The sequence below is a fragment of the Podarcis gaigeae genome (assembly GCF_964106915.1).
Source record: "Podarcis gaigeae genome assembly, chromosome: 16".
NCBI classification, from domain to species: domain Eukaryota; kingdom Metazoa; phylum Chordata; class Lepidosauria; order Squamata; family Lacertidae; genus Podarcis; species Podarcis gaigeae.
The window spans coordinates 18,278,272-18,294,149 of record NC_139693.1 but is presented as its reverse complement, the minus strand read 5'-3'; the positions used below and the strand labels follow the sequence as shown (position 1 = coordinate 18,294,149).

Here is a 15,878-nt window from a genome sequence, read left to right as displayed (position 1 = left end):
GCACTTTGTTTCTTTTATTTATGTCATGTTTCCCAGTGCATACACCCCTACTTGTTTCGCTACATTAAGCACAGTAATAAATTAAAAAATGCCCAGTCCATAGCGATTTATTTACAAAATATATTCTTTGTGTCTCTTGCTATATATACACACAATATATATATGTATAAATGTACACACACAATATACTGACGAATTTCCATTTCCACAAAGGCCTGGCTGTGTCTTTTGGCTGGGGTAAATTTCGAAGGATCTCAGCTTGGTGATCCAGACATTCAAGTTTTGGTATGGAGGCTGAACACAAAAGGAGTCACAGCCACAGAAAGAAGTCTAAGCAGGGAGTCCAAGTGCATTGTGAACGTGTAACAAAAGAAATAACAAGTATAGGGGGTGGGGTGGGATCTGAATTCCCTACTAGGGCAGTGCCCTTATTAGGCCAACCAAAATGTCACAAATTAATGTGCAAGTTTTTAAGTTTCACAGAACTCTTCATTGAGCCAGATGAAGAGATAAGGAGAACTCAAAAAGCTTGCAAACTATTCCATGATATTTTGGTTTGCCTAATAAAGACATTGAGCTGACAGGGACTTTGGAATATAACAAAAGAATTTTAAAAGACCCCCATCAGGGATCCTTGCAGACTCCTTGACACACTAGCCAAGCTGGAAGCCCCCCCCCCCCCAATCAGGTCTTCCTCCTGCTTCTTCCCCCCAGCAACCTGTATTGACAGGTGGATTGCCTCTGCCTATGGAGGCTCAATTTAGCCACTGATAATAGCCACTGATGGAGTTCTCCTCCATGAAGTTGTATAATCCCCTTTTCAAGCCATCACCCATCACCTCCTCCTTTTGGCTTCCAGTTCTGTCAGTTAATCATTTTGTTGGGGGATTTCCGGTATTGAGTCTAGGAAGTGTCAGGGGAGTCTTCATAATACCCGAATTTCCTGCCCTGCAAAATGCCCTTCTTCTTACCTACCTAGTCATTCAGCCACATTGGCACCATGCCCAGGGCACTGTGTGGAAATTCTGGCGCAGATTTATTGGCCCTACAAGAGCAGCAGCAAGCCTTGTCAATTGCGCACCCTCTGGCTGTTTTGGGCTACCATTCCCATCAGCCCCAGCCAGTGTATGAGGAAAGCTGAGCTCTCTAGCAGCCTCTCTCAACCTGGCACCCTCTGGGAGTTTTAGACTACAACTCCCAGTTATGGCCATAGCCCAAAACATCTGGAGGGCACCATGTTGGCAATGGCTGGGACAGAGAGTTGGACTTGGATGAGGGAGACTCAAGATCATCCACAAATTTGCACTGACCTCGTCTCCTTAGAGGGAGGTTGTGGGGATAGAAGTATAATTTTTTTAAAGTTTGAAGCAGCAGATATCACATGCAGCGAAGCCCTGTTACCATGAAGTAAAAGCCACTGAATTCAACAGGGATTACTCCTGCGTACACATGGTAAGCCTCACAGAAAGCCAACAGGATTTAAGTTAGCACATGTTAACACCATACATTTAAAGTGCAATGGCACCACTTTAAATGGTTGTGACTTTCCCTCTCCAAAGAATTCTGGGAGCTGTAGTTTGTTAAAGGCGTTGAGATTTGTCAGGATGCACCTATTTCCCTCCCAGAGCTACAATTCCCAAAGTTCCTTGTGAAGGGAATTGTAGCTCTGTGAGGGGAATAGGGACCTCCTAACAACTGTCAGCAAGCTTAATAAGAATCCTTTTGGGGAAGCTGTGACGGTTTAAAGTGCTATCAAATGTACAGTGCGATTGTGGCCTTAGTCACAATAACCTGCAATGGAACTTGCACTGCAATCCTAGGCCTATTTGGATGAAGAAGCCCTACCAGAGTTCAAAGCACTTCACTCCCAGCTAAGAGGGTACAGGACGGCTAGTTGTGATTAACTTTGGCAGGATTGTGGCTACTGTTGCATTCACTATAGATTCGTATCTGTATTGGAAGACAAGGCTGGGACATTGCAGGGTTGCGGGTAGTTTTTTTGTACAAGTACTGACCCACAAACACAGAATTCTTGATTCAAGATGCTTTGTCACCCCCAAACACACTATTGTGCTCCCTAGATTTAGGTAGGCAAGCCTGATCCAAAAAGTTTCCATAACTAACCCCCAGACCACAGAGGCTACAGTGAGGCGGACATCTCGGCCATAAATCATCATCCAGAGTGTGGAATCCTCTCCCACCCACCAAACGTTGGCTTCCTCAACACGGCTGATGTTCCTCATGTGCAACCCTCGCTTCAGAGGTTCAAGCAACAAGCTCGCTTCCCTTCCACAGCTTGAGAGGTGGAGGCTGCATCAGTGTGTTCAGCAGAGAGCGAAACGGTGTTGTCCAGGGGGCTTTTCTGCTTCTGTTTCTGCACTTTGTTGAAAATGTCTAGGAGACAGGAAGGAATAAATAAAGATGGTTACGAACCCACCCCAATCTCTGAGCAGCGATAAATTCCAGGAGTGCCCCAGGGGCTCACTTTCCTTGGAATGAATGTGTCTTTAGGACAGATGGTTTTATTTGTACAGGTAACTCACAATGTATGCACATTTAGCTTGTGCAATATATTAAAGGGGGCAAAAATGGGGAGGATGTCCAGGAAAAAACCTTTGCCAATCCCACCCACCATTGCACCATAGTGCTAACTTGTGTGCATCATCAGCACCAATAAGCTACCATCTGGGGAAAACCTGAATTTTTTGTTTTTTCAGACTGCATGATTTACTTTTTATCTCCATGCGTAAAAAGGATAAAGGTTTCTGGGTACACACACACACACGGGGAGTGGGGGCTTAAAACAAACCCTTCTCCATAGGCTGCAGCCCCTTACTGGAGTAAAGAACAAGTGACAGCAAGGAAGACCACCCTCCTTCTCAGCCCTGGCTAGGCCACTGTGAGTTTGGGTACCAACCGCTGGCGGAGGAACGGGGGTGCAAAGGGAGTGGACCACCCCCGGCACCACTATTCCGGTAGGATGCCATTGAGGTGGGCCCCCCTGGACACACGCTGCGTGCCAGGCGGCGTGTCATGTCCCCGGATGCCATCATGCCCTCTGGGGAGTGCTAGCCACGCCCCCGATTGCTCTCTGCCCCTGGTAGTGGAGCATGCAGCTTTGCCACTGGTACCACCAACTGATGACTCACCTCTCAAGATAGTTTCAAAAGCCAATTCAACATTTGTGGAGTCCAGCGCAGAGGTTTCCATAAAGAGCAGACCGTTGTTTTCTGCAAGAAGAGAGAAGCAGTGAGACCCTATCAGACCTCCATTAATAGAGAAGATAAGATCACCAATTTAAAACTGGGATTGGTAGTCATGCTGTCTTTTTTTATTTCATAATTTATAAAATGCATTCAGAGAATACTGAAACAGTGGACAGAAAGAGAATATAACACAGTGGTATCTTGGTTCCTGAATGGCTTGGCTGATGAACAAATTGGCTCCCTAATGCCTCAAACCTGGAAGGAAGTGTGCCAGTTTGTGAACGTTTTTCAGAAGCCGAAAGTCCGTTTTGGCTGTCGGCATTGTTTCTGGGGCCAATCAGCCAACTAGAAAACACACCTTGGCTTGCAAACGTTTTGGAAGCTGAACGGACTTCCAGAATGGATTGAGTTCAAGAACCAAGGTACCACTGTACAGACAATAACACAGTGTGTAGCCAATTTAATCCAGTGGATTAATCAATTGTTAAAAGTGTCTGTGATCGATCAGGCTGTAGATTTCATTTTTATATAGTGGCATTGCTTGTTTAGTAATAAAACACATTATAAAAGTATGCCAGTACAGATGGCAGGAACTATTTTAAAAGAGGCACTCCGTCTTAAAGCTTCTAACTCTTCACACAAGTGCCGAGAAGGTATATGGGATGTTGCCTTACACTGAGTCAGACCATTGGCCCATCTAGCTCAGTTACCGTTTGTAGAGATTTGCAGAAGCTCTCCAGGGTTTAAGGCAGGAGACACTCCCAGCCCCAGCTGGAGAAACTGTGGGGTTGAACCTGGGACATTATGCATGCAAGGCAGATGCTCTACCACTGAGCCACAGTCCTTCCCTGCGGTGGAGCACAGATACTTCTCGGAGCCCGATGTACGAAGCCACAGAGCTGTCCCCTACCTGCATACATCTTGGCCTCCTCCATTGGGACCTCCCGGGCTTGGGTCAGATCTGTTTTGTTGCCCACCAGCATCACAATGATGGTGGCCTCTGCGTGGTCATACAGCTCCTTCAGCCAGCGCTCCACCACGTCGTACGTCTGGTGCTTGGTGATGTCAAAAACCAAGAGGGCTCCCACTGCGCCTCTGTAATAACTGAGAGATCAGGACAAGGGTTAAGAGAAGGGCATATGAAGAACTAGCAGCAGCAACAACAACAACAACAAGGAAGCATGGGTGTCCCACGATTCCTTCTCTTTTCTTTGGAAGTCTCCACATTATTTCTTAAACGAGGCCTTTGATTACAACATACATTTAAAGCGGTACAGTGTCACTTTAAACAGCCGTGGCTTCTTCTGCCCCAATGAATCCTGGGAGCTGCAGTTTGCTAAGGGTACTGAGTGTTGTGACTACAACTCCCAGAGTTCCCTGGGAAGAGGGATCGACTACTCGCAGTGTTTCCCAACCTTGTGCCTCCAGATGTTTTTGGCCTACAACTCCCATCATCCCTGACCACTGGTCTTGCTAGCTAGGGATGATGGGAGTTGTAGGCCAAAAACATCTGGAGGCACAAGGTTGGGAAACACTGGACTACTGAACCACTTTGAGAATTGTAGGTCTGTGAATGGGGCCTCCTACCAACGCACAGTGCCCTGTGCAAACTACAACTCCCAGAATTCTTTGGGGGAAGCCATGACGGTTTAAAGGGGTATCACAGTGCTTTAAATGGTGTGAAGGTGGCCTATGTTGGTTCTTCTTTGCGGATCTTCCACCTTCCAGATCTTCCACCTTAGATCTCACTTTTCAAATCACAGTATTAATTAATTTGCACCCAACATAAGGTGACCAGTTATGCATTGCCCCCCCCCCAAAAAAGGAAAAGAAATAAGATGAAAGAAGTCAACAATTTGCATAAAAACTGTATGTGGGCATTTATATCTATGGATGAAAGCTTACAAATAATTGCTATACTTTAAACAGAGATACAGAACACCTCCCTATAGTGGAGAGGATGGAGGGTGAGTGGTGGGTTTGCCTAGTCTGCTAACCACTGAAAAGTAATTCAAAGCTCCTGCATCCTTTTTTTATGGTCCCTTATTTTTTAAGCCAGCCTTGGACTGGACAGCCAGGCAAGAACATGAGGAAGGTGATGAGCAGGGCTGGTGAGGGTACCAAGGGCCGAACAGAGGTGCCTGGAGGGCCACATAGAAACTCAGAATCACAGAGTTTGAAGGGACCGTGAGGCCCATAGACTCACAGAGCTCGAAGGGACTACAAGGATCATCTAGTCCAACCCACTGCAATGCAGGAATCATCAGAAAGGCCTTGTTCACAAGTCCTATTGAAATGTCTTTACTTCAGAGTTGCATTGACATGCACACCCTACCCTTCCTCCACAGAGGTAAGAACAGACTCTCATGCAGGCAGGAAGGCTCCTGTTCACTGCTGTCTGCACTCAGATTTTGTTTGCTACCTAGAAGTAGTTTGGACGTCCTCCAAGCATTATTCTCAGTTTACCGCAGCAACAGATTGCTGTTGACAAAGGGAGGCGGACATCCATAGCACAACAGGAGGAGGCCATAGGATCTAGAAACTTAAGCGGCCTCACTCAATGCTGCAAAGTCATGAGCTTAGCTTTCTAACCCGATTAGAGAATCTCTGCAGTCTACTAATTAAAAAGAAAAAAACAAAACATGCAAATTTCAAATAAGTAATAATGCTTAGCAATTATAACTTCCAAGGGTGTAGCCATGTTCATTGTCTTCATTACAACACACTAATCCTGTATTACCTTGGCATCTTAAGAGGCTGATCACTTTTAAGAGTTGCTCTTCCAGAGCACACTTTCGTCAGGTGCATCTGATGACACAGGGCTGGGTCCGTGACCGGTTGGCTCACATTGATCTTATTATCTTCAGGGTGGCACAAGTCCTTTCTGTGGTTTTTAGCATTTTAATACAGTGGCATTGGACTGCATTCATATTCATTTATTTTAAAAGCTTCTGTGCTTGCCCTTCATCAAAACAGGTTGCAGGGCGGGGTGCAACAATATAGATAATATTTGGGGTGTGTCAGGAGCTGCCCTGTCCTTCTGGTCTGGACACGGTCACCAGCCCTGAACTGGGGAGTGGGTGGAAAGAAGAGCGCTTCCAGTGATGGTAAAAAACACAGAAAATGCCACTGATGTCACGTGTAACTTAAGCTTGCTTTGTCCTCCTCCCTCCCAGTCCTTTCCCCTCTTTTTAGGTGTGTGTGTTTGTGTGTGTGTGTGTGTGTGTGTGTGTGTGTGTGAGAGAGAGAGAGAGAGAGAGAGAGAGAGAGAGAGAGAGAGAGAGATGGCAAAACTCACTACAGCCATGTGGCCCCTGGAGGGTTGGCTCAGAGGACGTGGTGGAGCCCAGTGAGACATGTCTGAGAGCATTTTGAGGATAAAACACTTGCATCCACCAGGACCTCAACTCTGCTATTATAGCAGACAAATCTCAAGAGGTTTCCTCTTGGGTGTTTTAATACGGTGCTGTGCTTGTGTGTTTAGGAACTGTTGCTCCTGTGGTACCTGTGTTATGTTCACAAGTATTTTTTTACAAATTATATGTTATCTCAAGAGGAACATCATTTGGGGATACTTTTATATATTTTTAGATGAGCACTAGGTCTTCTTTCATTGCCGTTTTAATGCTTCTTGTTTCTTAACCTGTTTTTAGCCTGTTGTCATTTTAACTTTTTGAAGGTTTTAAAAGGTTGTTCATTTTTCTTATTGATAATATTATTGATTAAACTTCTCTGAAGTTTTGTTTTTGATTTTACAATTATGAGGTGTAGCCACTTAATAAAATTAATAGAATTAATTTATATTTTTATTCTGGAAAATATTGGAGATGCTTTGGTGTAAAAAGCAACTAACAACATCAACCCCTGCTTTAGCATAAACATGCACAGGATCGGGGGCTGAATGAGCATGCAAAGCATTTCCCTTTACAACGGTCCTGCAAGATGACCCGATGTTGTTATCCCAATACTGCAGACGGGAGAGCTGAGGCTTGTTCAATAGGGCTGCATCAATAGGAGTATAGCATCTAGATCAAGGGAAGTAATAGTGCCACTGTATTCTGCTCTGGTCAGACCTCACCTGGAGTACTGTGTCCAGTTCCGGGCACCACAGTTTAAGAAGGACACTGACAAACTGGAACGTGTCCAGAGGAGGGCAACCAAAATGGTCAAAGGTCTGGAAACGATGCCTTATGAGGAATGGCTAAGGGAGCTGGGCATGTTTAGCCTGGAGAAGAGGAGGTTAAGGGGTGATATGATAGCCATGTTCAAATATATAAAAGGATGTCACATAGAGGAGGGAGAAAGGTTGTTTTCTGCTGCTCCAGAGAAGCGGACACGGAGCAATGCATCCAAACTACAAGAAAGAAGATTCCACCTAAACATTAGGAAGAACTTCCTGACAGTAAGAGCTGTTAAACAGTGGAATTTGCTGCCAAGGAGTGTGGTGGAGTCTCCTTCTTTGGAGGTCTTTAAGCAGAGGCTTGACAACCATATGTCAGGAGTGCTCTGATGGTGTTTCCTGCTTGGCAGGGGGTTGGACTCGATGGCCCTTGTGGTCTCTTCCAACTCTATGATTCTATGATTCTATTCTATGATTCTAAGGCTGCGGATCAGGTCAGTGTGGATGTGGCGAGATGCTAAGTGTTATGTACTGAAGTTCTCACCCTGGGCCAGCGGGGGATACTGTAGATAGTTATGCAAATGAAGGATCGAAAAGTGAAGTTCAGTGATTGGATAGTTTTGTATGCAAATGAAGGATCGAAAAGTGACGTTCAGTGATTGGATAGTTTTAGAAAATGGCAACAGTTACAATTGTTCTGGAGCTCTATATAAGCAGGCTGACTGAGCCCCTCAGCTTAGTTCTGTTCTGACATCTGAATAAAGAAGAGCTGTTTGAAGAATCGCTGTGTCGTCTGCTATGTTCACCCACAAGTTAACACTAAGGGAGAAGGGGGTGCTTCCCAGTCTGCAGCCAAATCCCTCCCAATAACTTCTGCCCCACCTGTACTTACGCCGAAGTAATGGCCCGGTAGCGCTCCAGGCCAGCCGTGTCCCAGATCTGTGCTTTCACCAAGGCATCTCCCACCAGGATGGTACGAGTGGAGAACTCCACCCCAATTGTAGTGCGGCTGTCGTGGTTGAACTCATTGCGGGTAAACCGGGAGAGCAGGTTGGTCTTCCCGACTCCTGATTCTCCAATCAGGACCACTAAGAGAGAGGGAAGGAAGGAGTGAATGCATTGCATTCATTAAAAAGTCTAGGTACAAATGCATTTATTCACCTTATGAATCGCTTCCTATTAAAAACAACAACACACAATTGAATCGATGTAGCAATAAGCATCACCAACAAAAAAACATATATGAAGCCAGTGCTTTTCTTCTGGTGGTGCTCAAGAGTACGCAGTACCAGCACCCTTTTTTCTAGAAGAAAAGCTATTTCATATATAATAAATTCAAAGCCAGTATGGACACAGAACAGGATTAAAATCTTGACGTAAACAGCTGGCCCAAGGCAGTTTGGCACCAGAGGTAAAACACAAAATAGCACACCGCTCCCCCCCCCACTAGGGAAGGAAGAGTGAGGAAGATCTACCCCAAACAAGTGGGGAATAAAAATCTACAGTGCAATGCGCTGCCCCTGTGGATCCTGCCATCTGAGGCAACCGCCTCACCTTGCCTCATGTGTGGGCTGGTCCATGATCTAGCCCAGCATCCTATTCTCACAGTGGCTAACCAGGTGCCTGAGGGAAAACGGCAAGCAGGATTCAATCGCAAGAGGACTCTTCACTCCTGCGGTTTCCAACAACCGGTATCCACACCATACATTCAAAGCACTATGCTATACCACTTTAAACAGCCATAGCTTCTTCCCCCAAAGAATCCTGGGAGCTGTAGTTTGTTAAGGGTTCTGAGAGTTGTTTGGAGACCCCCTGTTCCCCTCACACAGCTACAATGCCTCTTCACAGGGAACTCTGGGAATTTTAGTTCTGTGAGGTGAATGGAGGAGAGTCTTCAAACAACTCTTAGCACCCTTAGTGAACTACAGCTCCCAGGATTCTTTGGCGGAAGCCATGACTGTTTAAGATGGTACCACAGTGCTTAGATGTATGGTGTGAATGTGACCATAGAGCTGAGCCTTTTGCAATGCATCATGGGATGGAGTGGCTCTGGCAGCCCTCCTTGGGACAAGAACTGGGGCTCTGTAAAGGTGCCCTTCTTTGCCTGAGAGGGTCCCATGCCTTGCCCTTCGCTAGTGATGTGATGCTCTCCTGGCCACTGGCCACTCACCCAATTCGCTTGCATTATTTTGAAGGCTGCTGCCAGGAACACCAGTGTGTCTGTTCCTTCCTCCCCCTGCCAAGTGCTCCTGAATCCCTTTACTGTATTTATAGCTGTGATTTCACGCCCCGAAGACTTTGCAACAATTAACACAACACATTTCCGATTGCTACAGCAAGGGCAAATACAACAGGCCATAATTCACGCAAGGTACAGGGTCCTGCAGCTCCACCAGGAAACCCAAACCTGGTAGGTGTCGCTGCCTTTGAAGGCTGGGGAAAGCTAGCTTCGACAATTGTAGAATAACTATGTTTGGCTTCTCAGAATGATCTGAGGGCTGCTGGTGGCCTGAAACCTCCATTCAGAGGGATGTGGAAAGGTTGCCGGACTACCTGCACTTGTCCCTGTGCTGTTCATTTGTTTGTTAGGATGATGACGGGGATTGAGATCCTCCCGATCAGGGCCCAAATTATTTATTTATTCATTACATTTATATTCGAGCTCAAGGTGGTGTACCTAGTTCCTCCTTCTCCCCATTTTATTTTATCCTTTCAACAACCCTATGAGGTTGGTTCGGCTAAGAGCCCAAGGTCACCCAAGGCTGAATGGGGATTTGAACCCTGGTCTCCCAGGTCCTAATCCAACCCTCTAACCGCTACACCGCACTGCCTCTCAATTTATCAGGCTTATCAGACAGGCTAACATGTACTGTGGCAGCCATAATATGTGCTAGAAAAGCCAGCCGGTATCTTTACTATGGAATTATTTTTCCGTGTTGCTAAACAGCTGGGCCTCAGTGACTCTTCCGCCAGTTGCATGGGATGGATCAGAGCGTCCAGCTGTTAACCAGAAGGTTGGTGTCTTGAGCCCTCTGAGGAGCAGCTGTGGGCAGGATTCCTGCATTGCAGGGGCTTGGACTAGATGACCCTCGGGCTCCCTCCAACTATACAGTTCTATGATTCCCATTTAACACTTTGTGTCCGTGTCAGCTCTTCGGAAACCTCAAATCACAACTCCTACGAGCAAGAATCCCAAATCAACTCTCCCCAACCAAGGCAATACTACAGAGGTCCCTTTTCTACTTTTGCATTTACCATATTTTTCCATCTATAAGACGCCCCCGTGTATAAGACGCCCCCTATTTTGGGGGGCTCAAAATTAAGAAAATGCACTATGCACTATCTGTGTACAAGATGACCCCTTATTTTAAACTTCAAAAATTTAGGAAAAAATATAGTCTTATACACGGAAAAATACTGTAGTTTTTCACGTGGATTCCTCTGCACCTCAGAGCCTATCACTGGCAGGGGACAGGAACTCAGGCCTGAATGTGGCCCCCTAACTCTCTCCGCCTGGCCCTCTGAACTCTCCTCCAGACCACATGCCTCACTGGTCTTGCTTCACACCCTCCTAGACTGCTTTCTTCTGGCTGGAATGTGTCCTTGAACTGTGATAATGACTCATTTGCCTGTGTGGAGGACGGAGAAGGGTGGGTGAGTGTGAGGAAACTTGCCAGTGCTATTTTTCTAGAAAAAGAGGTACCAGAAGTCACCATGAATGCCTCTCTTTATAATGGCAACGGCGCCCACCTGAGAGGTGCCCAAATTGAGTTCTGGTGAGTTCTTGCTGGAAAAAAGCCCTGGGTTTTCAGAGTTTCCTGGGAAGAGGGACAGTCTGTTAAACAGGATTCTTTGGAGGGGAAGCCATGACTGTTTAAAGTGGTATAATAACGCTTAAAATGCATGGTGTGAATTGAGCCTTCTGCAGACAGAGATGGGGTCTGAGGCTGGAGAAAAGGGGGCGAGTTATTTATCTGCCAAGTACCACTGAATCTGTGTCCTCCAAGCTGGAATTTGAACGCCACCGTCTCAGGGATCATGTTTGCTCCTTTACCGAGAGGTGTAGGTTTATGAAGGCCAAATATTTGTTTTGGTTTCTGAGAAAGCCGCCATCCCATATGCTGTTGTCTGTATGTTTTTACTGCCTAGATGGGAGTTGTTAGAGAGCTAGAAACTTGACAGTTGGCTTCACTCTGCTTGTTTTTCCTAATGCCTGCAGCTCTGGTGCTTCAGAGTCCAGATTAGCACAAACAGTGATCAGATCAAGGCTGGTTTCTGGCTTCTGGATACCCAGAACACCAAATCGGTGTGTTGTTGTCCCTCAAAAACGCTCCAGGCACTAGGGGAAAACATCTGGCACGAGGAAGCTAGGTAGTTAGTGGGAACTGTTATAACAGGGACAAGGAATACTTTTTAGCCTTGAAGGCAACGTTCTCTTCTTGTCAACCTTATGATGACCACATGCCAATGGTGGGCAGGGCCAGAGGCAAAAGTGGATGTGGCAACAAATGCAAATTCTACCTTTGCAAAGTAGGCTAGTTTCAGGGCTTCTTTTCCCAGCAGGAATTCAGTTCCAGCACATTCGTACATTCATGCACATTCATGCTAACTTCAGCACCTAATTTTCTAGAAAAATGGCACTGCACACAACCTGCAGATGAACTCTTGCAAAGCTCAGCTTGCAAAGCGGCTGAACTCTTGCAAGATGCTCCTGCCTCACTGAGCAGGCGAGATATGACAAGGTTTCTATTGAAAGGGGTAGAGGTGCATGGCTTTGCAACTAACTCAGCTCTCCTCCTGTGGTTGATGGGGAAAGCAAAGAGTCACATGCTTTGAAGTACCAGGAAACAAGGAAAGAGAAAAGCAAATAATCAAGCTGCAGGGAGGAAACTGATCCTATCACTACCAACAATAGTCACTAGGAACGCAAAGTTTGGCCAGCTGATGAGTTGCATTAAAATGAATACAAACCTCAAGTTGGTGGCCCAACCTCCTGGCAATTTTACATGCTTAAATTATTTAGGGTTAGGGTGTGCAGCGACTGCTATCTTAGAAGACGCATTCCTGCTTCTCTTACGCAATGAGGTAGTTGCATACATGCTATACCTTCAAAGCACATTATTTTCCTCAAAGCATTATGGGCACTTTAGTTTATCCCTCATGGAGTTACAATTCCCAGCAACGTTTAACAAACTACAGTGCCCAGAATTCTTTGAGGCACTGTATGGTGTGCTTTAGAGCTATATACTGTAATGTGCACCATCCTTCGGAACTGCTTTCAAATACAAATATTTTGCAAATCTGTTCAGGATAATCTGTCTGATATGTTAGGATCTCATATACCCTTAGAACCTAAAATATTTCTACTTGGTCTAAAGCATCAAGAGATAGTGTTCCATCTTATAACTGCTGCTACGATTGTGACAGCTAAAAAATGGGGGGGGGGGTACACGCAAATATATTGGGCGAAAAATCATAGTAACAAAAAATTAAGTTACCGTAACTTATTATAAAAGAATACATACAAATCAGCCTAACAGATTTCTGGAAAAATTCGTAATTTTTGTAAAGTTTTGGTACATTTACTCTAATGAAAATGTTCAAATTTACGCTGCCTTCAACCTGTTGTAACATTATGAGTATCATTTTACAGATGTTGAATCGAAATTTTAAAAAGCATAAAAGGTACAGTGTGTACACAACTGCACATTTTGTCTTTCAGTTTATTAAGCTTTAAATGTGTGCAAAGTTTAATCAACTAACGCAAACAGACTTAATCAGCCTTGATTCTTTAAGACAGGCACTCTTCAAGCGCCATATGGGTGCTTGACAAAGGATACTCAGCTGCAGCCCAAAGGTGTGAGCCTATTTGTTCACTATTGTCTGCACTGACTGGGGGAGGGACTGTGGCTCAGCGGGAGAGGCAGGCACCTGTTTGCATGCAAAAAGTCCCAAGTTCAATCCCTGCTGGGATCCCCAGGTAGGATTGAAAATATCCCGTCTGAAACCCTGGAGAGCTGCTGCCAGCCAGTGTCTGCAGTACTGAGCTGGACCAGTGGTTTCTCACCATCACCCCTGATCCTTTCCTAGCTGCGGGTGGCAAGGCTGGAAGAAGAGAGCAAAGAAAGGGCTTGACCGCAGAGCGACAGCCCCTTCAAGTCATTGCCCCACCTTAGGAATTTAGAGTGGACTTCAAATACCTGAAGGGGTGTCACATGGAAGATGGAGCAAGCGTGTTTTGCTGCTGCTCCAGAGGGTAGGACCCGAATCATAGGACCACGTGGGTCATCTAGTCCAACCCCCCTGCAATGGAGGAATCTTTTGCTCAGTGTGGGGCTCGAACCCGCAACCCTGAAATTAAGAGCCTCATGATCTGCCAGCTGAGGTATTCTAGTGTATTAACCGGTAGATTCCATTTAAAAGAAAGCACATTCGGACCCAATTTCAGGAAGAACTCTCCCACGGTGAAAGCTGTGGGACGGACTTCACTGGGATCCCTGCAATGCAGAGGGGTTGGACTAGATGACCGTTGGGATCCCTTCCAGTGTTACAATTGCACAATTCTATAAATCCTCCCATGGCTTTTTAAAAAAGGGGGGGGCATCTTGGGTCAACACACAGCTTTCAGGGCAGTCCAGAAAACCCAGCCAACAGTTTTGAAGAAAAGGAATTGGGAGGTGGGGAGAGAGAATGAGGCAAAAACAAGACACTTACCTTTAAAGACGAAGTTATAATCTTCCTCTGAGGTCCCCATGGCTTGCTGCCCTCCAGGGCCCACTTCAGCTGGAGCAAAGGGGTCCCTTCTCTGCCCTTCTCCAACAAACCAGGAAGGAGGGAAAGGCTAGGCTGCTGGGGTTTTTGTTTTCTTTTGCAGAGAAACCCCAAGTTTAAAGCAGAAAGAGCGTAGAGGGAAGGAGGGAGGGAGGGGCGGAGAGGAGCGAGATCACCTGTGCAAAGAGAGGCTCTTGTTTGGAATGAGGGCGGATGGGTGGGGGACCCTTTGAACAAGGGGGTGGCAGGGCGGGAGGAGGAGGGAGAAACCGTGCCACCCAGTCAGGGCAGGTTAAAGGTGCAGCTTTGCCTGACTCAGTGGGGCGTGGACTCTGCCGCCGCGCAGGTTGAACAGGTAAGGGCTGAGCCCAGCCCCTCCGCGGCACCTCACCTGGGCGGGTGTCACCTGAGCGGAGGGACTCCTCGCCCGCTTCACCTGGGCTCGTGGTAAGGTCAGGGGGAGGGGAGGGGGAGGGGTTAGGAGGGGCCACTGCCCGTTTCCCCAGACAGCAGCTTGGGCCTTTAGCCGAGACATCCATCCATAGACCGTATTTTCTCTTCCAGTTGAGGAAAACGATGGCGAGGCAGCTTCCAAACTGACACTTATTTACTGGTTTCTGAAATCAAGCGCAGTGATCAACCTGGGTTTGATGCCTGCCAAAAGAAAAAGCTTTGCTTAGGCAAATGACCCAGATATGTATTTTTTTTTATTCTGCATGTTTGTTTATCAAACAGTTGGGACTTACTATCACTTGGCAACCCATGCCCGAGAGAGTCGAACAGACCAGGAAATTAACTGCTTTTCTATCAGCCTGGCATAGGTTTATTACATGTGCAATGTGGTTATAGGGCTCTCAGAAAACATGACAACTTGTGGAATGAAATGACTCATTAAATAGGCATTTGGTGCTGGGGGGCAGTGACTGTAAAAAAAGTAGTTGTTTATGAATCACTGTTTTTTATTATTAATATTTTATTAGAAGAATTTCATTTATAAAAAGATACGACTGAGGAAAAAAGTAAAAAAAGTGAGTGAGAATGAAAAAAAAGAAAAAATACTGTTATATTACCATACATTAATATTCAGGAGTGCATATTCTTATTATCCTAATACACAAAAACTTGTCAATAACCTAATATAGTCTGTGTAAACTCATTCCAAATATTGTTGTTTTTATCCGAATAAAGTCTGTGTCTATAAGCTGTCTGTTCTTATGTTGCCAATATTGTCAAGCCATTGATTAAGAGGAATTCTTCCAGTTTATCAGTCTCTTGGTCACCATTAGAGCACGTAGAATCCATTTTTGCTGTCTTGTTGTCAATTTCCATACAGTGGGTATATAGTTCAAGAGCAAATTCCCCTCTGAAAATCTTAATTTTTTCCTTATAGTGTCTTGTTTATATAGTCCAGCACTTTCTCCCAAAACTTAGTGAGTGTGGGACACAGTAAAAACATACGTTTCAAAGAAGCATTTATGAATCACTGTTTATGACTGACATATATTGCAAATAAAGGGAGGGGCTCTCATTTGCTGTCAACAGACCATTTAAACATTTTATAACAATTGACAGTAACATTAATGAAAAACACACACCGATACAACTTAAAAACCACAGAATTATAATGCTTAACCGTGTACGTGTGTCTCTGGCCTACGTGATTTAATACAGATCGCTGTATTCAAAAACTCTGCGACTCTAATGGACTTGCCGCAAGACTTCAATGGCTTACTTCAAGTATGATTAACACTGTACATCATGCTAACACTTAATAGTTTCAT

General features: G+C 45.5%; 2 protein-coding genes across 3 annotated transcripts in view; one reads left to right on the top strand and one right to left on the bottom strand.

The window, feature by feature from the left end:
• The window catches only part of LOC310834221 (uncharacterized protein), a 28,092-nt gene that overhangs the window by 8,610 nt on the left and 3,604 nt on the right, over nt 1–15,878 (top strand). Inside the window, exon 5 of one of the 2 annotated variants that reach the window (XM_083717747.1) lies at nt 7,080–7,175. The exons of the other annotated variant lie outside the window; for it this stretch is intronic. Coding sequence (XP_083573873.1) covers nt 7,080–7,084 — 5 coding nt within the window. The 3' untranslated portion in view covers nt 7,085–7,175. Of the gene's footprint in view, nt 1–7,079; nt 7,176–15,878 lie in introns of those variants that run through there. 2 annotated transcript variants of the gene reach the window in all.
• Nucleotides 92–14,711, bottom strand: RAB25 (RAB25, member RAS oncogene family). The gene is made up of 5 exons (XM_083717738.1): nt 14,041–14,711; nt 8,219–8,414; nt 4,117–4,310; nt 3,150–3,230; nt 92–2,394 (listed from the first exon to the last, which is right to left on the bottom strand). The coding sequence occupies exons 1-5, from the start codon at nt 14,078–14,080 to the stop codon at nt 2,258–2,260; spliced, it is 648 nt and encodes a 215-aa protein (XP_083573864.1). The 5' UTR covers nt 14,081–14,711; the 3' UTR covers nt 92–2,257.

What these genes read in the sequence shown, in the direction of transcription:
- RAB25 (XM_083717738.1), bottom strand. Translation starts at nt 14,080, where the DNA reads ATGGGGACCTCAGAGGAAGATTATAACTTCGTCTTTAAAG. An exon ending in TACCGGGCCATTACTTCGGC is followed by an intron (nt 4,311 to 8,218) that starts GTAAGTACAGGT and finishes CTGATCTCTCAG; the next exon opens with TTATTACAGAGGCGCAGTGG. An exon ending in GGAGGCCAAGATGTATGCAG is followed by an intron (nt 3,231 to 4,116) that starts GTAGGGGACAGC and finishes CTCTTCTTGCAG; the next exon opens with AAAACAACGGTCTGCTCTTT.